This window comes from Balaenoptera ricei, chromosome X (genome assembly GCF_028023285.1).
Source record: "Balaenoptera ricei isolate mBalRic1 chromosome X, mBalRic1.hap2, whole genome shotgun sequence".
Lineage (NCBI taxonomy): Eukaryota > Metazoa > Chordata > Mammalia > Artiodactyla > Balaenopteridae > Balaenoptera > Balaenoptera ricei.
The window spans coordinates 38612808-38636915 of NC_082660.1; the positions used below are offsets into that span (position 1 = coordinate 38612808).

At 36.8% G+C, this 24108-nt stretch overlaps 2 protein-coding genes across 10 annotated transcripts in view; one reads left to right on the plus strand and one right to left on the minus strand.

The window, feature by feature from the left end:
* The window catches only part of CASK (calcium/calmodulin dependent serine protein kinase), a 392163-nt gene that overhangs the window by 170173 nt on the left and 197882 nt on the right, over positions 1 to 24108 (minus strand). For all 9 annotated transcript variants that reach the window (XM_059909976.1, XM_059909981.1, XM_059909979.1 and 6 more), the window contains exons 4-5: positions 18221 to 18298; positions 13048 to 13120 (exon numbers count right to left, since the gene is read on the minus strand). In XM_059909976.1, the coding sequence (XP_059765959.1) occupies positions 13048 to 13120; positions 18221 to 18298 (151 nt within the window). The remainder of the gene's footprint in view (positions 1 to 13047; positions 13121 to 18220; positions 18299 to 24108) is intronic.
* GPR82 (G protein-coupled receptor 82) lies at positions 1793 to 2803 on the plus strand. Its single transcript, XM_059911937.1, has one exon. It carries the CDS (start codon positions 1793 to 1795, stop codon positions 2801 to 2803), a length of 1011 nt encoding a protein of 336 aa, XP_059767920.1.

The following is a 24108-nucleotide window of genomic DNA, read 5'->3' on the forward strand; positions in this document are numbered from 1 at the left end:
CCCTCTTGCGTCTCCCTCCCTCCCACCCTCCCCATCCCACCCCTCTAGGTGATCACAAAGCACCGAGCTGATCTCCCTGTGCTATGCGGCTGCTTCCCACTAGCTATCTATTTTACATTTGGTAGTGTATATATGTCCACGCCACTCTCTCACTTCGTCCCAGCTTACCCTTCCCCCTCCCCGTGTCCTCAAGTCCATTCTCTACGTCTGCATCTTTATTCCTGTCCTGCCCCTAGGTTCTTCAGAACCTTTTTTTTTTTTAATCTGACTGATTTTTAAATCAATTCCAATTTGCCAGGCTGTACTGGATTCAGATACAAACTCACTCTGAAGCATATCGACCGTTTTCTAAATAAAAATTGCAAAGCAACAAAATAAAGTGATAAAGACACTGGTAGACATTAAGGGTCTCAGTACTTGAACCTAGAGATACTCAAGCTTTCAAGCCTTTGGGTGAAGATTGGTTTAAAAAGTTATTTCAAAATTATAATGGTATATTTTGGGAAAAATCCCTATTTCTATAATCTAAGATGCAGAAAATATAATCATGATTCTGAAGAGGGGTAGAGAGTAAAATATTCCTGAGGGGCTGGGGGCATACAAGAATCTCAGAAGGCGGTGGGTAGTAAAAAGTTTTGTGTTTATCAAAAGAGAGAATGAGAAGAAAAAGATCGAGAATCCCTATTCTAGATTATAAAAGAGTGGAGAATGTGGTACTTAGAAAGGTATGGTGAAAAATACAGAGAAATGAAGCACATTCTGAATAGAGCTCATGATTTTTATTTGACCAGAATCCAAAAAGTTTTCTTACTTCCACCTGAAAGAAGTAAAGGCATGAGAAAAATAAGAATGAAAAGGAGTTTGTATGTATACCTTTTGAAGCAAGAAATATTTAAAAATAAGACATTAAAAAAGCAAAATCACACCTGCATTTATACTGATTAAAATATCTTCTAAAAAAAAACTTCTCTGAAAAACCAAGATACTAAATTACACACAAAGACACATGAGGGTGCTCTAACCAACAAGCAGTAGCAACTATAGTTTTGACACAGAATCTTAAACTAGATTTTTATTGAAGTATGATAGATTAGCATTAAATATTTGAAACAAGAAATTACTGATGCCATTTGGTAAGGACCCTGGGATTCTGGTGTCTATCCTTGGTCACTACACTTTCCTTCTGTTCAATTCAGGATCTTGCCTGACTGTTTATGTAGAATTAAGTTTACTTCTGAAATATGAAAAATGACTTTTCTAATAGTATTAGATTATAGAGAAGTTCTTTAGCCATGAAAAGACACCATTTTGAAAAGTATTTATGTACAATTAATGTGGTAATTAAAAATCGGTCTTCTATTAACATGGCCACAAAATACTTTTGCAACACTTTCCTTTGGCTAGTATGTGCCTTAAAATTTTTTAAATTACCTTTCTAGGCTAAAAATCAATTGTCATTTACAAATTGCCTTAAAATCTAATATAAGAATTATAAATTTCTCTAGTATAAAATAATAAATCTCAGGCATTTAACTATTTCTATCAAATTTTGTTTTTTAGACAAAGGCACCATCCACAATAATCAACTTTCTTTTATTTCAATTGGACAATCGTGATTAGAAAAGGTGAGAAGGCATCTATACTTTCCCTTTTCATCCAATATATTTGTTACTATTTTATCCAATGCTTTATAAAAAAACTATTTAGCTGAAATACAATCTATAATTTTAATACTAAATATCTGCAATTCTGTTCTAGTTCCTGTGGCAAAATTCAAGGAAATCTGATATAAATGAGTAACAACTCAACATGTATTCAACCATCCATGATCTCTTCCATGGCTTTACCGATCATTTATATCTTCCTTTGTATCATTGGCCTCTTTGGAAATTCTCTCTCTCAGTGGGTATTTTTAACAAAAATAGCTAAGAAAACATCAACGCACATCTACCTAGCACATCTTGTGACTGCAAACTTGCTTGTGTGCAGTGCCATGCCTTTCATGGGTATCTATTTCCTGAAAGGTTTTCAATGGGAATATCAATCTGTGCGATGCAGGGTGGTCAATTTTTTGGGAACTCTATCCATGCATGTAAGTATGTTTGTCAGCCTCTTAATTTTAAGTTGGATTGCCATAAGCCGCTATGCTACCTTAATGAAAAAGGATTCCACGCAAGAGACCACTTCATGCTATGAGAAAATATTTTATGGCCAGTTACTGAAAAAATTTCGCCAGCCCAACTTTGCTAGAAAACTATGTGTTTACATATGGGTAGTTGTTCTAGGCATAATTATTCCAATTATCATATACTACTCAGTTGTGGAGGCCACAGAAGGAGAAGAGACCCTGTGCTACAATCAGCAGATGGAACTAGGAGCCACGATCTCTCAGACTGCAGGCCTCATTGGAACCACATTTATTGGATTTTCATTTTTAGTCGTACTAACATCATATTACTCTTTTGTCAACCATCTGAGAAAAATAAGGACCTGTACATCCATTACAGAGAAAGATTTGACTTATAGCTCTGTGAAAAGGCACCTTTTGGTCATCCAGATTCTACTAATAGTTTGCTTCCTTCCATACGGCATTTTTAAACCCATTTTTTTTGTTCTACACGAAGGAGCGGACTGTCAGCAATTGAATTATTTAATTGAGATAAAAAACATCCTCACCTGTCTTGCATCAGCCAGAAGTAGCACAGACCCCATTATATTTCTTTTTTTAGATAAAACATTCAAGAAGACACTATATGATCTCTTTACAAAATCTGAGTCACCACATATACAACCCTCTGGTTGATTTCTGAATGGAAAACAACACCAAACAGAAAAGTGTTCATGTAACTCTATTAGGGACCCTAAACTACATGATTAACAGGTCATAGTTTGGTTGATAATAGGCACCAAGAAAATCTCTTTGGCTTTTAAAAATAAACAAACAAACAAGCAAACATAAAACTCACTTTACGGTTCTACTTATAGTGAAAGTTGAGATGGCAGAGAGTTAACAGAGGCAAAAGTCAAGCATATTGAAAGGATCCCACTGCATATGAAACCAACAGACCATTTTTTGTTTAAACTCAACCATGGATGCTTCTATTCAAAACAAAATACGTCACAACTATAGGATAAAGAAGCAAATGGTTTATGACTTTTCTACTTTTTAGTAGTTAGAATACAAGGGTCCATCTATGGGTAATGTCTTGTTGGTAGCTTTAAAAATGAGTAAAAGAAAAAAGTGAATAAGAAATTTCCTCATTTAAGTCCTATCTAAATGTATGAATAATGTACTGTAAAAATCCAAGGTTTTATTTTATAAACACATTATTTATTTGGTGTTATCTGGTTCATGATCCTGGGAGAAGCAATATTCATTGATTCCAGTATTTATTAAGTAGATGTTATTTATAAATATGCTTAAATATTTGGATTAGGCTTTGTCAAAATAAAAATGAATATAATGTCATTACATGCTGATCTTCATCACATTTTGTATATTTTCCTCTGTATTCAATATAAATAATGTTATTAATGACAAACAGTACCTAGCATGTAAATATGTTTAATTAATTTCTGTGAAATAAATGAATGAATGATAGGCAGTATAACAGTATCGTCGTTGCAAGACTGGTCTCTGGAGTTAGAGTCCCTAGATTCAGTACTAGTTCCACCTCTTATTTAGCTGGGCAATCTTAGGCAAATCACCCTCTTTAAGTGTTAAGTTCTTCATTTGTAGAATGAAAAAATACTATGTAATTCATAAGTACTATGATTAAACCAGATGATGTTACTATTATGAGTAGCTATCCTTTACTAAGTACTTGCTGTTGTGCCAGGCACTCTGCTTACATGCTTCACATGCATTATTTTAATCATCACAACCCTAACGTATGCCAATTTACTGATGAAAAAACTGAAGTGCATAGTTAAATAAGTCACCCAAATTTTCTCCAATATCTAAGTAAATATTTAAAGGGGAAGCCTTTCTGAATGGTCATTTCTTTCTTCCACGCAACCTTGTCACAGTAAGACAAATGATGATGGCTGTATTCTGTATTATATATATTATAATTTAAAATAAAAAAGAATGTGTGTTTTATCTTCCTAAAGAGATCATAAGCACCTTTGGAACTTTAGTCTCTATTCTATTTCTACTCCTATGGTACTTGCATTCTCTCTGCTCAGATAAGAACCAAACACAAACAGCTGAATAAAACTGAAGTTGAATAAACCTTAACTGTAAGCTGTTACTTCGTTAGAGACTGCTTAAAGACTCATTTATTCTCTACATGGTAATTTCTTCAGTGCTCAAAAAGTTTAACGTTCACATGGCACTTCTCAGTCTTTAATCTCATAGCATGTTTCCGTTCTAGAATTTAAAATACAGAAACAATTCACTATACAGATTCCTCAAGAGTCATGTGTTCAAAATCACTAGAGGTTTTTCCAACACATCTGTGCAATTTTCATTAAAAAAGAATAGAAAACAGTAAATATTTTTTCTCCTTTTTTACTTCAATGTTTAACTGAGAAAAGAAAATGTTCAGAGAAACATCAGAAAAAACACATGCTGGCTTCAAATATTTACAGTATACAACTATTCTTTTATAGTAGCAATCTTATTTCTGCCTGATTATTTTTAATTTGCAGAGACGAAGGAAGACCTGGGAACTCCAGGTGACTCCCTAAGTGCTGGCTGTAAACAGGGGTGTCCAATCTAGTAATTTCATAGACATGAGAATCACATAATAACTCAAAGTCGACCAGGAGACTTCCCAAGACATCCAGCTTTCTCCACAGTTACAGCAATACTTTTATTCTTACATAAGTTTTAAAACCAGAACTCATTAGACTAAGAGGAATTGAGAAGATGATCAACAGCTTTCATTTAACATAAGCAGTACTGTATCAAATCTCACTGCACTTAGGAGTTCTAAAGATATATGTAACTTGTAAAAATCAATATTAAAAAAATCACTTTATATCACCACTATTTAAATAAAAGATAAAAGATATTACACCAAAGTAGAGTTTCCTACTTAAAAAGTTTCCTATTTAAAAAAGGCAGGAAAAGAGATATGCAATTTCTCAAGTTACTCATTCTGATAGACAACTTCTGTTTTAATTCTCTGTACTGAGCTTATTAATCACCATGTTTATCTTTACACCATAGATGCTTTCGTGAATAGGTGATTGTAAATTATGTTGAACTTTTTGTGTAATTGAAGTACCGCCTATTTAATGTCATGGCAAATATTTTATATAAGGTATCCCTTTCTAAATTTACCCTAACTTTAAAGTGTGAATTTCAGAAAAACAATGTTTTTAATGTGTCCATGAGTTATAGTCAAACACAATTTCAGAAACCTCAAATTTTGACTTAAAGATCAACAAGATTATATCTTAACAGGCATGATAAATGTTTATTTCCCCTTTTATCCTTTCATACATACACTCCCATCAAGACAACTTGCAAACTATTAATCAGGAATACGTACCATTAAGACTAGACCAGCAAAATTAAGGATGTACTACTCAACCTGAAAGTGAGTTTCTATTCTGTGAGTAGAAGAGAAAGATGTTGAAGAAGGAAAAAATTTTCCTCTACCCCTGTAGGTTCTCCTGGCTGGTCTAAGAGTCAAATTAACATGAGACAGATTAACAGGAGAAAAAACAAATTAAATTATGTACCTATGGAGGTTCCATAGGAATATGAGGCCCAAGGACAAGCTGGGCAATTGGAACTTATATGCCATCTGAGAGAAGGAGAAGGAGGTAGGGGTTTGGGACTTCAAAGGGGTCAAAGGGGAGGAAGGCAACTCACACGGAGATAGAAAAACAAATGTTTGGTAAACAAGTGCTTGCTACTCCATGCAAAGACAATGGAACACAGAGAGGACCTTGGTGTCCCCAGCCTGCTCAGCTCCCCCACCATACCAGCCCATATTCTTTGCAGACATCTCTGGTGATAGTACTCTTCCTAGACCAGGCCCTTTAAATCCTTTCAGGCGCTTAAGGAGGAGGTAAAAAGAAAGACTTCCTGAATCTTGTTTCTTAAAAACAACCAGCCCCAAATAATCTTCAAGCCAAAGAGATACATTTTGGGGGTGGCAAGTTTTGTTCCCCTACAATGTCAACCCTGTTCTGATTTGGTAAGGACGACTGCAGCCCACCCCTGGCTTTGCAGTCTGCAGGGTGGAAGTTGTTATGAACAAATGTGTGAAGACAAGTTGAAAGGAAATCTTGCTTGGCAAACCACAAAGGGAGCACAGAGGGACACTGGTAATTTGCTAATAAGCATTTCAATCCTGCAGCCCAATGCCATGAACCTTCTCTGACCGCCCCCAAATTCAAAGTGAGTTGATATCAGTGGCAAGAGTTACTACAGCTAGAAAGGCTTTATACCTGACAGCACAAATGCTCTGGCTGTATCATACATGCTTGCTACCGTTGGCTAAAAAGGAAAGGAGCAGTGAAAGGATTCACATCTGTTAAGCAAAAGAAACAGTCATTCTTTTCTTCTCAAATCAAGGAGTTGATTTTTTTTGAAGGGGGGTGGGTGGAAAAAGAGAAGCAAAATCATCTTAAATTTATCTTGTATTTCTAAGTATTAAAACCCCACTTTCAAGCTGAACGTGTACATTATGCTCACAACAACCTTACGAAAGTAACGCAGAAGGTAAGCCTGTGTGCTTATTATAATAAAGAATAGAATAAGTAAGTTTTCATTTTAAGGAGAATTTCAATATTTTATATAAACATGAGGGACTTTTGGGAGTTGTGGTAAGAGATGTAAAAGAAATGTCAAGAGCAATAGAGGAAGAAATACCGTAAGAAATCCACAATGCTATGGCAACTAGCGTGATCTGATGAACACCCATTTATAGTGAAGTCTGGCCTTAAGCTGGTGAAAGGAGAACTGATACCATAAGGGGACCAGAGAGCAGCCAGGCGTGTTCACGGGTTAGCGAGGAAAACCATTTAAAGGAAGCACACACAGAAATGCTTGGGCGGAGGCTCCTGGCTGAGCGGCTGTGAGACTGGGGTTTTGCAGTTCTGAGAACTAAAAACGGAGCCCCCAGACCTCCTGGGCACAGGCCCTACTCAGAATAGAAAGTGATTGTGTGTACAGCAGTTTGCTCTCAAAGAAGCTGCTTAACTTCAACTTCGTTTATTAAAACAGTACATCAGTAGGTCAGAGCCACAGAAAGGTCTACGGCTTGCTTGTCTCTCCACGCCCAGGTGATGCTTTGTGAGGCTGTCTCTGGGAGTCAGGAGACACAAGAAAATTTCAACTTTCACTGCTTAACAGAGCAAATGAAGGCAGGCAAGGAGCCAGGAGTTGCATTTACCTTGAAAACTGTTCTATTTCTTTCTAAAGTACTTTTAATTTAGGAGTGAGAGGAAGAAAACACTGAAACATAATGAAAGTTACCACATCCTTTCATAAGAAAAAAAGGAATAAAATACATGCCTTAATTAGTGCCTGTAGGGAGTCAAAACATGAGAAATATGCCATTATGACAGTGGGTCTCAACTGGGGGTGACTTTTGTGCCCCAGGGGACATTTGGCAATGTCTGGAGACATTTTTGAGTGTCACAACTGGGGGGAAATGCTACTGGCATGTAGTGGGTAGAGGCTGGGTAGAGGCAACAACACACAGGACAGCCTCCCACAACAAAGTGCCTGGCCCCAAATGCGCATGGCTGTTGGGAGATGCTGTACTACGATGACACGCCTTCCCAAATTTCAAAGGATTATATAGTTATTTTTTACACAATTTCATGTGAAACTGCTTCTCGAAAGCGAGCAGTTTCCACTACAGGTCACATGGCACCATATACTCAAATCTAACCTGATATAACCAAACATTTTTAGACTCAGGTATTATGATTTCAAAAAGAAATGTGTACCAAGTAAAGAAAAAAGTATTATTAATATAATGTTAGGACCTTTGGGAAACCCAATGCTTTTGGATCAATATCAAGAACTTGGGGTGGGGGGGGAGGTGAAGGAGGGAGGGAAGGAGAGAGAGAGAGAACCAGAACCAGGGAGAAAATGAGAATATTCTTGGCTAGCTGAAACAGATGATTAAATAATCTAAATATTTCTCAAAGGAATGGAATGCTGCAATGGTCTTCTATTTTCTTTACTAAGTACAAGGGAAGAAAATTTTGACAAAAACTACAGAAACCAAAATCTACATACAGAAGAAATCTATTCAGACAAGTCACTGAATATACAATATCTGAATGTGAAGAAAAGCTACTAGGCTGAAAAATTAGTTGTTATTAGCAAAAACAGTAACAACACATCAAGTGAAATTTTAAATTATTAGCCATGTGAAATGTATTGTTATTAAAGATCACTACATTGGAAAACCCCTATAATAAGGCCTTGAACGAAACTACTTTGGGTTACCTAAATTACTGAAATTGTATTAGCAAATCCTGTTGACACAACCTTCAAATATATCTGGAAATCTACTTTTTTACCACCTCCTTGCTACCACTCTGGCCCTGCCAGGCAGGACCATCTCCTGTTTCCCAAGCTCCACCCTTGAGCCCCTATTCAATGTATCACCAACAAAGCAACGTAGTCCTGTTACCGTGGAAAGTCAGATCATAGTTCATCTTCGTTCAGAACTCTCTGGTGAATCCTCATTTCTGTCAGAGTAAAAGTCAAAGTCCCTTCCCTCCTTTCCTCTCTAACCTCATCTACTATCCACTCTCCCCTTTGCTCACTGCGCCTCAGCCATACTGGCCTCCTTGCTCTTGCTCAAAAGGGCACTTATGCTCCTGCCTTAGTGCCTTTACACTGGCTGTTCTTTTACCCAGAACCCTCCTCCTTCGATGTCAGTGCACTCTCTCTCTCTCCTTCGAGTCCTTGCCAGAGGTCAGGTTCTCAATGTGGCCTGCTTGATCACCCTATTTAGAATTGCAACCCCTTCTCCAGAAGTCCCTACCTACCCCCTTGGCTGCTCTCTTTTTTTCTGTAGTCCTTTTCACCTTCTAACCTACTATACAGTTGACTGACTTATGCTCAGTGATCAGTGTCTGTCTCCCTGAACTAGAAAGTCAGCTCCACAGGGGCAATGATTTTGTCTGTTTTGTTCATTGATGTAGCTCCGGTTCCTAGAATAGTGCCTGACACATAGTAGGCTCTCGATACATATTTTTGGATGCATGTCTTAAGAAAAATACACCCAAGTTCAAATTTACCAATTAGCTAAATGTGAGTATTACATTTACCCATGCGAAATGTATAGATTTCAGGTACTGAAATATAAAGAATATCAACAATAATGTGTGCTCTGTGTTGAGAGTCTGCTTCCCAACTCAACAATGGTGCCTTTTCTGGTGGTTTCTTCTTATTAACTTGCAGTTTCAGAATCACTTCTCTCTTCCCTTCCTTAGAATGTTTCTGGATGCTTCCTCAAAATTATTTGGCATGTGCCTTAGACACAGTAAACAAATTTATTAAAATCCAATACAAAACTAACTTTGAGCCTTTGCACACACTATCCTGTTGCTTGAAACGTCCTCTCATCCCTGTGTAACTCCCCCATGACTCAAGACTAGGCTCAAATGTAACTTCCTCCATGAAGTTTCTCTGACTCTGTCTTTTAATTATATTTCCCATCCCGTACCTTGGACGATAATTATTTGTTTTGTCTATCTGTGAAGATGGCCACAAACAAGTTCTCCTATTCTTGTGCACATAGGTTGCTCCTCCAACTAAAAGGTGCAACCTATTTTTCCTCCTCTTGAATCCAGGCTACTCTTGTGACATTTTGACTAACAGAACGCAGAGGACAGGACACAGTGCCAATTCCAGGTCAAGGCTTCAAGAGGCCTGGTAACTTCCATTTTTGCTCCTTTGGCGCCATGAGACACTGTCCTGCTAGAAAAGTGGGCCATGAAAGGGGGAGAAAGACAAAGAAAGAGAGAAATGTTCTGAATGAGAGACTATGAAGAGGGCCTAGCCAGCTTCCAGCTGTTCTATTCACTTCTGCTGAGATGCCAGAAAAGTGAGTGAAGCCTTTGTGGATACTAACCATGCCGCCTTAGCCAACAGCCTGTGAAACAGAATCAGGCAGTCCCCATCAAGCTCTGCTCAACTGTAGAACTGAGAGCAAATAAATGGCGATTGTCGTTGCAAGTCACTGTGTGTTATTCTGTAGAAGCTGGTAACAGATACACTATCTCATCTCTCTACTGAGACCATAATAATGCCTTTAGGGCTCCAAGCACAGTATACTGCATGAAGTAGGCACTCGGATATTTGTTGAATAAATCAATCAGAATGTAAGTTAGAAGGTGAAGCACAGCATTCAAACATAACTACTTTGGGATTTTATTTGGTTTTGGATTGTCATTATATCAAATACCATGGCTAATCAAAAAGCTAACTATATTATTGAAAGTATTACAGTACTGTTGTCAATCATATGATATTGATATAATTACCTTTCAAGAACAGAATTCAAACTAAAAGTGCTTCTTTCAACTTAATAACAAAAAACCCAAACAATCTGATTAAAAAATGGGCAGAGGATCTGAATAGACATTTTTCCAACGACAGACAGATGGTACATGTACATGAAAAGATGTTCAACATCACTAATTATCAGGGAAATGCAAATCAAAACCACAATGAGATATCACCTCGTACCTGTTAGAATGGCTATCATCAAAAGGTAAGAAATAACAAGTGTTGGTGAGGATGTAGGAAAAAAGGGAACCCTCATATACCGTTGGTGGAAATGTAAATTGGTGTGGCCACTCTGGAAAACAGTATGGAGGTTCCTCAAAAAAACTAAAAACAGAACTACCATATGATCGAGCAGTTCTACTTCTGAGTATTTATCTGAAGAAAACAAAAACACTAATTTGAAAACGCTAGAAGAAAAAACACTATGTGCACCCCCCACATCACTGCAGCATTATTTACAATAGCCAAGATATGGAAACAACCTAAGTGTCCATTGATGGATGAATGAACAAAGAAGATGTAGTGTGTATACACACACACACACACACACACACATACATATACACATACATACACAGTGGAATACTACTCAGTCATAAAAAAGAACAAACTCTTGCCATTGTGACAATGTGGATGGACCTTGAGGGTATTATGTTAAGTGAATAAGTCAGATACAGACAGACAAATACCCTATGATTTCACTTACACGCTGAATCTAAAAATCAGAACAAATGAACAAACAAAACAAAACTCACAGACAGAGAGACCAGAATGGTGGTTGCCAGAGGGGAAGGGGGTTGGGTGGACAAAATGGGTGAAGCGGGTAAGACGTACAGACTTCCAGCCATAAAATAAATAAGTCAGGGGGATGTAATGTACAGCCTGGTGACTAGTCAATAATATTATATTGCACATTTTGTAACTTTGTATGGCGACAGAGAGTAACTAGACTTACTGTGGTGATCATTTCACAGTGTACACATATATCAAGTCATTATGCTATATACCTGAAACTAATATAATGTTAAACGTTAATTATATCTCAATTTAAAAAAATTGCCTCTTGAGCAAAAGTGTTTTTAACACAATGCTACTCTATGAACTAAGAATCTGTTTTACACATTTTAAGTTTTCAAATTGTCTTTTTTTTTTTTGGCCATGCCGGACGACACGTGGGATCCCAGTTTCCCAACCAGGGATCAAACCCACGCCCTCTGCAGTGGAAGCATGGAGTCTCAAACACTGGACCACGAGGGAAGTCCCTCAAATTGTCATTTTTGTCACTATATATAAGGAGATATACTTCACTCTGTACACATGCATTTTCTTACATTAATTAAATGCAAAAGAATGACACAGCACGTTGCAATCATTGACCATTCCCTCCCCCCTTTATCTTTCTACACTTCTTACTCTCTTTGTTTGCATAACTGAAGAATACTTCCTTATAAAAGTGCTATGTATCCACTGGGTTGTTTAATGTTGAGTGGCGATAATAATATCATTTTCCTATCACCACATTTGAAAAGAATAAGACATTTGACAACTAATTTACACTAATGTGTATTCTGTGCATTTCTCCAATTATTTTTCATTGCTATTATAACATTCCACCAGATTGATCTGGAATTGCTCATGCTTTCCCTCAGCTTTTAACCACAAGAATTTCAGTTAAAATTTCCCAAACGTTATAGAAAATTTAACTAAATTCTACTTAATTTTCTTAACCATTAAAATACATTAAAGAAGCCAGGCCTTTGATAATACATCCTGAGGGAAGGAGAGCGCCATATCTGTGGATGCTGCGGGTTAGAGAGAGGCCAGTGACAAAACAGGAGCACGTGAAAGTAGACAACAGGGCCAGAGAGACCACAGGGGCTCTTAGTGACTCGAGGCCTTGAAAGGGGGTAGGCATCAGGAGGAAGGCCCATGATTTCTTTTCTTGCATGCCTCCATGTCCTGCCTGACACCTTATAAGCCAGGGACCGACAGTTCTCATAAACTTGATACTGGGATTAAACAGGCACAAAGATTGAATAATGGTAATATTCATATTCCTAAGGGTACAAACTATATTGCATTTATAATTACGATTTCAGACTATTTTAAAAAACTCTCTGCAAAGAAAATAAAATGCTGACTATTCTACATTGCAACATTAAGAAAATGTAAGTGTGTGATGAACTTTTACTATATAAACCAAACTCTAATTTCCCCCCAATTAACTTAGTATAGGATATTGTTTGGTTCTTTCTATTTGTTGGATTTTCACACTTCTCTCTTACACACATAATGGCAAAGGAGGAATAACAGAATTTTAGAATGCGTGTACATTTTAATAAAAATAAGGAAATTGAAATGATAAAAAAGTGCTCCTATTAAGAACTAGTACAACTCTCCAAATATAAACCAGTTAAACAAATTTTTATTTGTAAGTAAAATTAACTTTAAGATACTCTTTATAAGACATTAAAGAAAAATTTCTGATTCTTATCATTGCTATAAGTTTCTATTCACAAATATTAAAGTTAGTGATAAAAATGACTTACCTTCACATCCCTGTGAATTATGTTGTTATCATGACAATAGCGTAGAGCTTCCAGTATCTGTCTCATGTAATGACTGTAGAAAAACAAAAGAAATCTAAAACTGTAAAAAAAAAACCCTTATATTTTTAAAACTTAATGTACAGTGTCCCTAGTTTGTAACTCCCACCTTCATACTCACTGCCCACGGACACTTTTCATTTGAGTAGACAAGACTGGTGGAATGTGCAGCTTAGTAATGAAAAAGTTGTTAGATGCATAAGTTTATGAGCTTTATGAAGAATTAATGTGTTCTGTATTTTCTGAGATATCTAAGTCAAAGGAATTTCACACAGTTCATAAGTAAAATAGCTCTGCAAACTAAAAATTTAAGCTTAAAACATGAAAAAAAAAGTCTTCTGACACTCAGTTAATTCTACTTAGTTACACTGGATTGCTATTAAGTGACCAGTGCTCAGAGGTACACCAAGGATTCTGACTAAAGGGGTGGGAACCTTTTATCTGCCAGCAGAGGCTGGCTCTCTGTCTTATTTCCATTTAGCTCTAAGGACAAACAAGAAAGAAGAACCCTCTTATGCCTCTACAATTTCTTTTTGCAACATAATCAAGTTTTAGTTGGGGCATCCTTGAACAAAGCAGAGTTCCTTCTGGGCCTAAGTCCTAGGAAGTCAAACTCCTCACAAGGTCAGCAGGGTCCACAGAGGCTCTGCACTGGGTCCAGGTGAAGAACAGAGGAGGAGCGAGCATTTTAAAGAACAGTCCTTAAAAATGGTAACAGGGTCAAATAGCCACAGGGTGTGACAAGAGCAGTTCATTCAGTATTACTTCAGAACTTACTTCGATTTCCTTCCCTCCATTCTGAAGTTCTTCTGTAATCCCACTGTTTCTTCTTTGAGGGTCTTTTTCATCTTCTCTTCCTCTGAATTTTATTCCCTTCATATCTGTCGTTTTTCCCCTACTATCCCTCTTCCTTTCTCACTTTCCCCTTTTCCTTCCCAACTAGCCATGACACAGAAATGCAATATACTTAACATTAATTATTGTTTAGTATTTATTGCATTTTGGTTTTTTCTATCCAGATCTTTTATTCCCCACACTTTAAAATAAAAACTAAATAATTTAATGGTACTTACAAATGACCTTGTGTGTGTGCTTGTGACTCAAGACCAACAAAAATTTTCTCCACTCCTGCTTTAAAATTAAAAGACATTTCCATTGAGTTCCCTCTTTGGTATGCTACTATCTAGCCAAACTCACATCAATGTCCCTCTAATTAGCATATGCATTATTTCATGTATTAGAATTGATCAGAAGGTTCTAGTTTAAAAATGAAAGGCAGGGGGGAAAAAAAAACCCAGGCTTTGTTCCTGTACTTATCATTGTCTCCTCACAACTGGGCTCTAAGCAGAAGGAGCCAGGCTCCTGCAGTTGTGATGTTCAATTTTTCTTACTTTGCAAATGCACACATGGCGGGTCATGGTCACATACTCTTTTCCTGGGCCAGTGCAGTTGAAATTAAGTTTCTGTTTAAGTTAGGGGTTCTTAACTTGGTGTTGTTGCCCTTTCCTGATTCAAATCATGCTTTGGAGGATCTGTGACCCCCCGAAATGGCAGAGATAACAAGTGTGAAAAACTCTAGTTTCTAAAAACTCTAAAGCATGCTACAAAGGTTAAGTCTATTATTATCAAATTTAGTCAAGATTTAGGAACAGCCTATTTGTGCATCTAGGTGTGAACATTGGAATAGTAGGTAAGTTTAAGTTAGGTAATATGGACCTAGCTTATACCTAACAGCATGACTACTTTGGATACTTAGCACTAGGACAGCCACTTCTATCCTTAGCCTGAAGAAAATTCTAAAAAAAAAAATTCTTATCTCAAAGTTTTATTTAAAAAGAAAAAACCTCAATGAATGAGCATTTTTAAATCCGAATACTCAATTATTTAACCCAAATATACATACATATTAGAATCTCTGTGGGGGCAGGGTAGAATTTTTTCCCCCAAATATAACATATTTAAACTGATCTTTCTCCACCCTCCCAGTCATGACCCTTGGGAGGCTGTGCATGTGAATAGTGTGCAAGCAGACTACAGAACCAAAATCCACCCATATACATTCTAGAGAGTTGCTGACTAAACTTTAATCAAAAAGCTTCATTTCATGAAGCATCATGGTGGCCTATACTTTCAGAGAACTCATCAATATCTATGTTTGTCTCCATCCCTAAGGATCAGGAATGATGATAACTCCGTGGAAAGAAAAGAGCTGGCCAGCAATCCTCTCACTTCCTTTGGAAGGAGGTATTTTGGGGGTGGAAGAAAAGAAGGGAGGTGACTCAGTCTACTCTCTTTGGCAACTCTGGGTAAAAAGACTACACTTAAAAAAGCTCTTTGCTAGGCTGAAGAAAGCTTATCTCTGGAATTCCCTTAACAGAATGTTCTTGGCTAAGGACTACCTATGATAAACAGAACCCAGGATCTCTGAGGCATGAATGGCTTCCTGGAAGATGTCATGTAAGCTATACAACTCTCCAAGATACACAATGGAGATGTTTCATAATTTAAATGCTCCCCTCTGTGTGTGGAATCTCACAAACCTCATGTAGAGACCTCATCTATTCTGGGCCAGAGGTGCATTTCTGATGCAGGAAGGAATGAAGTGAGGAGCTGCCCTTAAAAGGCCCAGATCTCTGTCTGCTTCAGCTGAGCCTTTTGATTGCTTGTATCCTTATAATTGTTTAGTAAAGCCTGGTGCTAGGGAAGAATATCTCTCTGATTTGTAAGAGTTTGATTTGATAATCTGATCCTATATGTTAGCCTGCTCCGCAACTCACCACCTCTGAAAGAACAGAGGTGATCACTAATTGGGTTGTAAGGACTGAACGCAGTTTTCTTTCATGTCATGCTTTGCTACTCCTCTTGACGCTCAGCCAGTTGGAGAAAAACAACATTATCAATATGATTACTTGGTGTCTCAGAGTCTTCTTGCAATTGGTCTCACTAGAATAACTAATGCAAGCTGAATTTTCCAACAACAAATCACAGAATCAGAGAGGAGGAAGGTAGAAGTCATCTGGTTGAACGCTCTAAACCAAAGGAAGGATTTACGTGCCCTTGTTACATGGTCATTGGTACTCTGCAATAGGGGACATACATAATCATACTTTCTGAGGCCACTCCCTTTTGTCATTTTTAGGAAGGGTTTTTAATAAATTGTGCCAAACCCCTCTCTATGCAGTGTCACTTACTGATCCCAATACTACTCTTTTCTGGTCCATTCTGGAAAGTTCCTTTCATAAAATCACCATTTTAATAGCAATATAGGTAGATCTTAAAATCAACAGGCTTGATTGATATACAATCATCTTGATATATATAAACATCTAACTTTTCTATAAATCTCAAGATTGGGAGAGAACTCAAGTCATTTCACTGTATGACATCACCTCTACAACACTACTATTCCCCCTATCCTAACACATAGTCCAGTGGCAGAGACAGGCTCAAAGTTAAGGAAAAGTGATAGGGATGAGTAGGGAACAGAGTAAATGTGGTACTGGTTTAACACCAACTCTGACAGCCTATATGCCAGGTACCCCAGTGTTTTTGTGGTTCCAAAAGGAAAAGGTCATATTCCTCCATCAAGCTTCACTGTTTTATAAAATCAACATCTAGAATTTTTAGTTTTCCCTATTTGATGCTGCTGTTGAAAGATATCAATATGGGAAAATACAAAACTCAAATTCTTAAAGAAATAAATATGGACAATGATATGCAAAAGTCTGAGAGTTTCATTTAGTAGGAGAAAGTGGTTTACCACTGTGCCATAAGAAAAATCAAGACAGCATTGACTACCTTTGGTATTAAAGAATGCTTTTTAATTCTGAAACACAATACAAAGTAAAAATTTTAAACTGTGATAAGAATTCAAAACAAGAGTAAAATGGGATTAAAAAAAAAAAGAAAACCCTAGAATATGCTTTAGTGAACACGGCACAAAAGAAAAAAGGATATTTAGCCTCAGTTCTACCATGAATACATCGGGAGTTAAAAGAAGGAATTAAAGTTAGTATATATAAACTCTCATTTGCTTCTTCTCCCTAGCTCCAGGAGTATAAAACAGCAGCTACCTAAAATTGAGTATATTCTTTATCTTGTGTTATAGCTATGGCTGCTCCATCTCCTGAGACTGGGGACCTTGCTCCTCAGTCAGGAGAAGGCAGGGCAAAGAATTTGAAGAAAGTCAAGCCATTCTAAGCTTGAAGTCACATGAGGTAGTCTCTAAGCTGTTTTCAGCCATATCTGTCCATTGTGCCATAATTATAAAAAGAATGATAGGAGGGAGAAAGTTATAATCATTTAATGGTAACTATTTCTCAAATGGTAGAAAGTTTTAATAAATCCTAATGGGTTTGTGGGTTTGAACCCTTCAACATACTATGGTTAGTGACTGAGGAGAGATGCTGTACCCCAGGTATTAAAAAGGCAACTCATTGGAGTGGGTATTTATGATATGATTGTCACCAAAGCAGAAAGCTGTACTGCTTCAAATCTACAAGCAAGTGGCCCAGTGCATGGCTCTTGTGATTTTTCATATTAAATCCTTATTTTGAGTCATCAGTTCTTTACAAGAACTCCTACACTTGGAACAATGGTGGCTACTTGATTGGGAGATCAAACACTGGCCTGAAGCAAATATATTCAGCAGAAAAACTGTGCTTTTATTTCTGTTCCTTCTACTGTTCTATGCTTTTTCTCAGATTAACTGGTCACCTAACAATTTGCTATCACTAAAAGGCAAACTGAAGAACTAATGAGGCACATCTGCTAAAAAGCAAAAATCAAACACACAAAAAAACCCAAGTTTAATTCTACACGGTTCCTGAGCTATCAAATTCCTCCTTGTATAAAAGTCATCAGAAATGGAAAAGATAGCAGTAGTGATGTTCAACTGTAAATCCATATAAATAGATCAATTCATTGTTCAATATTTTGCATTTCCAGTCACTGTTTGGTTCCACTAATGCACATTAAAAGAGAGATGCTCCCTGTAAGAAAGAGTGGCAATATGCTCGTCACCAGTTCAAAGAGCAGGCCACTTCATGTGATTTCCTTGTCATTTCCTTCTTTTACTTCTACCTTTACTTCTGGGAAGTTCATACAAATTACATACCTGGCCACAGCTTCACTGTATACAAAACCAGCGTCAGCTCGTTTTACGATTTCAAAACACAGATCCGCTCCATCCATACTGTAGAGAAATGTGAAAAAGAATATAAGGAAAGAGAAAATTTCAGGAAGAAAACATTGAAAGTGAATACATTGTAACTAAGTTTTTAGTTGACTTACAGCTAAAGATTATAATAAATTATTTAAATCTCCTTTCTTTTGATGAAAAATAGACATAAATTATAAAGGACATTATAACCATCTTAACATTGAAAATCTACAGGGGAAAAAAACAGGAAGAAAAAGCAAATGGTAGCATCAAATAACATAAAGTGTGGGAAATTGCCTATAAATTTTCTTTAGGTTATCACAAGAAAAAGTCTCAGAAAAGGGCAATGTTGGGGGTTGTGGCATATTTTTGAATCAAGTTCCGAAATTGTATCTAGTCACACCATGTAATATTTTAAGAATACAACAACGATTCTAAAACATTTAGCTATAGCTATCACCACTAAAAGGGAATTCAAGCTGTATACTGTGAAAGGAAAAAAATAATTAGCTAATCCATAATTTATTTTTGTTTATACTTCCATTACCAAAGTTAACTGCTACAAACATACTCTTAACACACTGATGTGCTGGTGACGCAGGGTTACTATCTTGCCTCCAAACTTAAAATGGTTCTCTATTTCTCAACAGATCCTTAAGGCTTCTTGTTGTCTCAGCCATACCTTGCTTCTTCTACCTACCCTGTCTAATGACTTTTCAAGAATAACTCACTCTCTACGCAGATTAGTCTTACACTACTCCCTGAATATACCATTTTTTTTATTTTTCTGCCACACACTTCTGCATATATTGTTTCTCACATTCAAAACCTACCTTAATTCAAGGTTCCATTCCAATCTCACCTTCCCCAGGAAGGCCCCTCAACGATTACCAGCCACATTAAGGCCTTCTTTGACTTAAATTCTATAACAACTCTATATAGCCCATGTTATAACATTTAGCACTTACATAGAAGCATATTTATGTGTATACACGAAACTTTTGCCAGATCATTACATATATTAATGAATAGTTAGCTAACATTTTCATAATGCTTTAAGGCTCATAAAGTGTTTTCAAATCCAGTACCTCATTCATTCATTTATTTAGTAGCTCAGGCACCAAAATACCTGTTGCAGGTTTTATACTGAGGAAATAGAGACTTCCAGAAGGGAAAGCAAAGGAACTATTCATTACTATTACCTATAATTAATAACTAATCCATTAATAATAATTAATAAACATTACTAACTAATATTACTATTCATCAAGTATCATGGAAAGCATTCCTTATTATATCTCCCTTCATTCTTACCATCATTCCATGAGGTCAGCATCCTTCTCGTTCTCAAACAAGTTGTCTAAGTGAGTAGACGAGTATGTTACAGGGACAGAATTCAAATCCCTATCTATATTTAATGTTCTTTCCATTATCTACAGCTATACCTACTAGGTGTGCAAGGAACAAATGTACACATTCAAGCTCAACAGTTCAAAAATAGGGTGAAGTCCTAAAGAACAAGTTTATTTTATATTTTCAACATACTCCCACCCAAAACCTGGCAGAATACTATGCACACAGTAAATATTTAATGAATAGTTTATTTAAATCTTGGTGTGGTTTTACGTAAATGAAAATACTTTCACATTTATACAAGGCTTTACAAATTTTACCTAGTTTTCATTTCACAGCCAACGAACATTTTCCAACGTCAAATAGGATTCTTCTCCAAAATAATTTTTATGATGGCTCAGTCTACTCTGAAGTATGGCAGTGCCCATTTTGCACAATCAGAAATAAAGCCCAGATGAACACGATCATGTATCTTTGTGACCAGCCCATATCATCTGCTGTAGTATAAGTCCTACAAGCAGAGTTCCTAGGTCAAGGGGCACAGACAATAATACTTTTGATACATACACTACTGGAAAAATTTTAACAATTTATACTGCCACTACTGGGTGTGAAAGTGTTCTTTCCTATACCTTGCCTCTACTAGGATGACTATTCTTTTTAATCTTTGTCAGTCAGATAGGAGGAAAAAAATTCACTCACGATTGCTTTCATTTACATTTCCTTGACTACTAGAGAGGCTGAATATTTCTCATTTCTTTGTGTTGTGGGGAGAAAAAAAGCACTATTTTTAAAGCTGGCTGCAGTTTAAGCTGGTTGGTTGATCTGTGAAGACTAAAAACACATAGTGAGGGAATTACAGTTTTGTTTAGGCATTTTCCTTTTTAATTGCGAAATGTGAGGATAAGCACTATTCAACTTAGAGAGAAGAGTTAGGCAAAGGAGAGAGCTAAATTGATTGCATCATAAAGCAATAAGAATCCTTAGAGCTAGAGGAAGGCTTTTTTGGAGGGATCTGGAAGGGGGAAAAAAATCTTAAGGGTAGGAGAAGGTACTAAGGTGGTGAGAGGCCAACACTTAAGGAGGGAACCAGTCAGTGGGAAATAACTGGAAATTGCTTACTGCCCTGTTCTACAATCACCAGCATGAATCGACTCATTTTTCGTGGACATATCTGAAACACTAGTACTTGAAATGACAATTTCTACATTTACATATACACACACCAAGGTATTTTTAGGTTTCTACTCTTTTCCACTATTTTTGTATCTAGTCCCATACCATTTTTAATTCTGCAATAGTATATTTTAATATTTGGCAAAATAAGTCTCATTTCATTATTATTCTTTGTAAACATTTTCTTATGAGTTTTTTCTCCCAGCTGAACTTTAAAATCAGTTTCTCAAATGCTAAAAAATTTTTATATTTTGGCTGAAATAATATTATATTTATAGATTAACCAGTAGAAATTCACATTTTCCTAATATTCTCATCCTTGAACATGATATGCCTCGCCATTTCCTTTCATGTCTCTAAGTTATAGTTTTAAGGTTTTCTTCACATTAGTTCCAAATATTGATTATTGGGTTCCCCCCCACCAAGGCATTTTATATTTTTAGTTGCTATTATAAATGGGATCTTTTGGCTATTATACATTTTTTTAATACAATGGTTCATAACCAGGGGTACCAAAAAAACACCAAACAAATAAAAACAAAAACAAAAACAAACAAAAAAAAACACCTATGGAACTTCTAAAACATGCCGGCATGCTCTATGAGGGTTTAATCTGAAAGTAAGTCATTACTGTGAAAGTAATTTTCTATTATTAAAGCTATTTGATTAGTTAATTGCAACATTAATTGATATTAAAGTAAAAGAGGCAATCCATTAATTTTAAATTTTATGAGATACAGAAATAACTAAAAATACTGTTATTCATGCAAATTTTATTCATCACAGAAACTTAAAATATACATATTCATAATGCATACAATCCTAATATAATAACCTTGAACAAAAAGTTCAATGTCTTAATTCTTTGATAAACTTTATCTGATAATATGATTTTAAAAACAATTATGGGACTTCCCTGGTGGCGCAGTGGTTAAGAACCCGCCTGCCAATGCAGGGGACAGGGGTTCAAGCCCTGGTCCGGGAAGATCCCACATGCCGCAGAGCAACTAAGCCTGTGCGCCACAGCTACTGAATCCGTGTGCCACAACTACTGAAGCCTGCATGCCTAGAGCCCGTGCTCCACAGCAAGAGAAGCCACCGCAATGAGAAGACTGCGCACCACAACGAAGAGCAGCCCTCACTCGCTGCAACTAGAGAAAGCCCGCGCACAGCAAAGAAGACTCAACACAGCCAAAATAAATAATGAATAAATAAATAAACTTAAAAAACACCAATTATAAGGCTTCTTCTATTGTTTTTCGCTTTGGCTTCCCATCTTAGTGTGTTTCTGGAGCTGCCAAGAAGCTTCAAGAAGCATGTTCTGAATTTCCCCAGTTGGTTCCATTCTGAGGAAGTAAATGAGACAGAGAAGAAGAAACCCTGCTAAGGAAGAGTATGGGGAACGCTTCTATACAATACACAGAGAAAAACTATGGGAGGTTTACTCTGAATTGTGAAAAGTGATGGGATTATGAATGATCTTAACCTCCCCCCTTCATCTATCTGAATTTTTAAAATTTTGTAATAAACATGCATTACTTATAAAATTTTTTCAAACTGTCCGTAAACAAATGCTCCAAACAAAACAGATCACAGGTCTAGAGGCACAAGGTATGGCTGGCTGTATGTTGAAGGGAATCAGAATATGCCACCCAAAATATGCCACTTTAGCACAGGATTATTTTGAACTGAAGGCAATCGAAAATCAGCAGATACAGGAAGAATGCTGTACTCTCCTCCATTCTGCCTAAAAACAGGACATAAATTTCCCTTTGTAAAGGTGACAGAAATTTCCTTTTGTAAAGGTGTTCCCCTCTCATGTACCAGGAAGAAGAAAACTACTCTTACCTGTGTAATAAACCTTACTAAATAACTCTTATTTACCATATATTTTCTGATCACCTTCCCACAATTCACCCCCAACCCCAGATGCCCAAACTCCCCCCTTCCCTTGTCTAGTCTCTTTACTTTCACTGTTAAAATGATATATAAGCCTCTGGGTCTCTGTGGCTTTCACTTTTTTCCGTGAGCATGTCCCCCACCCCCCATGTGCGAATGAAAATCTTTTCTCCTGCTAATCTGTCATTTGCCAGTTTAATTTGCAGGCCTCAGTCATTAACCTAAAAGTATAGAGGAAAGGTTTTTTTCCCTCCTCTACAATGTATTCTGCAAAAGCAGAGAAAGAGGAGGCTTGTAGGAGACTTGTACCTGATTGTATGAAGAAGTGCTTCTCAAATTAACTGTGGTGAAGGACTAGCTTTATCCCCCCTCAGGTATATTAAGAACTAATACTTTTTACAACATACAAAATCATGTGCTACGATTTCACAGCAATGCCAAATTACTCTAACAGTTTCTAGACATTTAGTCTCAATTTCTGTTCTCATCTCATTATAGAGGGGTAAATGGCTGGTAGATTGGAATGTGCCTGCAAACTATTCTTTGAGAAACACTGTAAAGGACAGATCAAATCTGGATTTCTCTGACAAGCATTTCCCCTGAAGGTGACAGAAACAACTAAAAAGACTGGATGAAATAAAAAAAAGTTTTTTAAGCATTAAAGAATCACCAGCACTACCTAGTGAGAACAGAGAAAGGATTAGAGCTCAAAGAGGTGAGCAAGAGCTGCTTCTGCCCTGGGGATAGGGAGGGGCTATGGAAAGAAGGCAGATGTGGAGGCAGGAGGCTTCACTTTTGGGGAGCTCTAGAGAAGTGGAAGGGGGCAGTCAGATGGAGATTTACAGGGTCCAACTTCTTTTGCAGCAGGGTGATCCAAGAGGAGAGACAGAGCTATTCCTTTGGCACACCTCAGAAGAGCCCACCAAAGGCTAAGGCTCTGATAAAATACCTTATGCCCCAGGCTGGAATCATAAAGACCTGTGTTTTGAAAACTGGGGTATAGAATATATTCTGGTATGTCTTACTGGTATCATAGGAAAACCCCAATGCTTACCATGGAGATAAAAGCTGAATTTAAAAACTTCAGTAAGAAACAAGAAATCATCTAAAGTGACACTACAGATTTGAAAAAGTAGCAAGAAGAAATTTCAGAATGGAAAAACATAAAATCAAAATTAAGAATTTGAGCAGATTAGATAGTCAAAGAGAAAATTAGTAAACCAGAAGACAATCAGATTGAAGCAAGGAGAGATAAAACATGGAAAATATAAGTGAGGATAAGAAACATAAAAGATTACAGTGAGAAGGTCACCATGTATTTTATTGAAGTTTAATTTAAACAGTGAAAAGAAAATGAAGCAGAAGCAATACTGAAAATATAATGGCTGATAATTACCCAGAAATGATTAAAGATA

Excerpts from the sequence above, each read along its gene's own strand:
- GPR82 (XM_059911937.1), top strand. The coding sequence starts at position 1,793 with ATGAGTAACAACTCAACATGTATTCAACCATCCATGATCTCTTCCATG.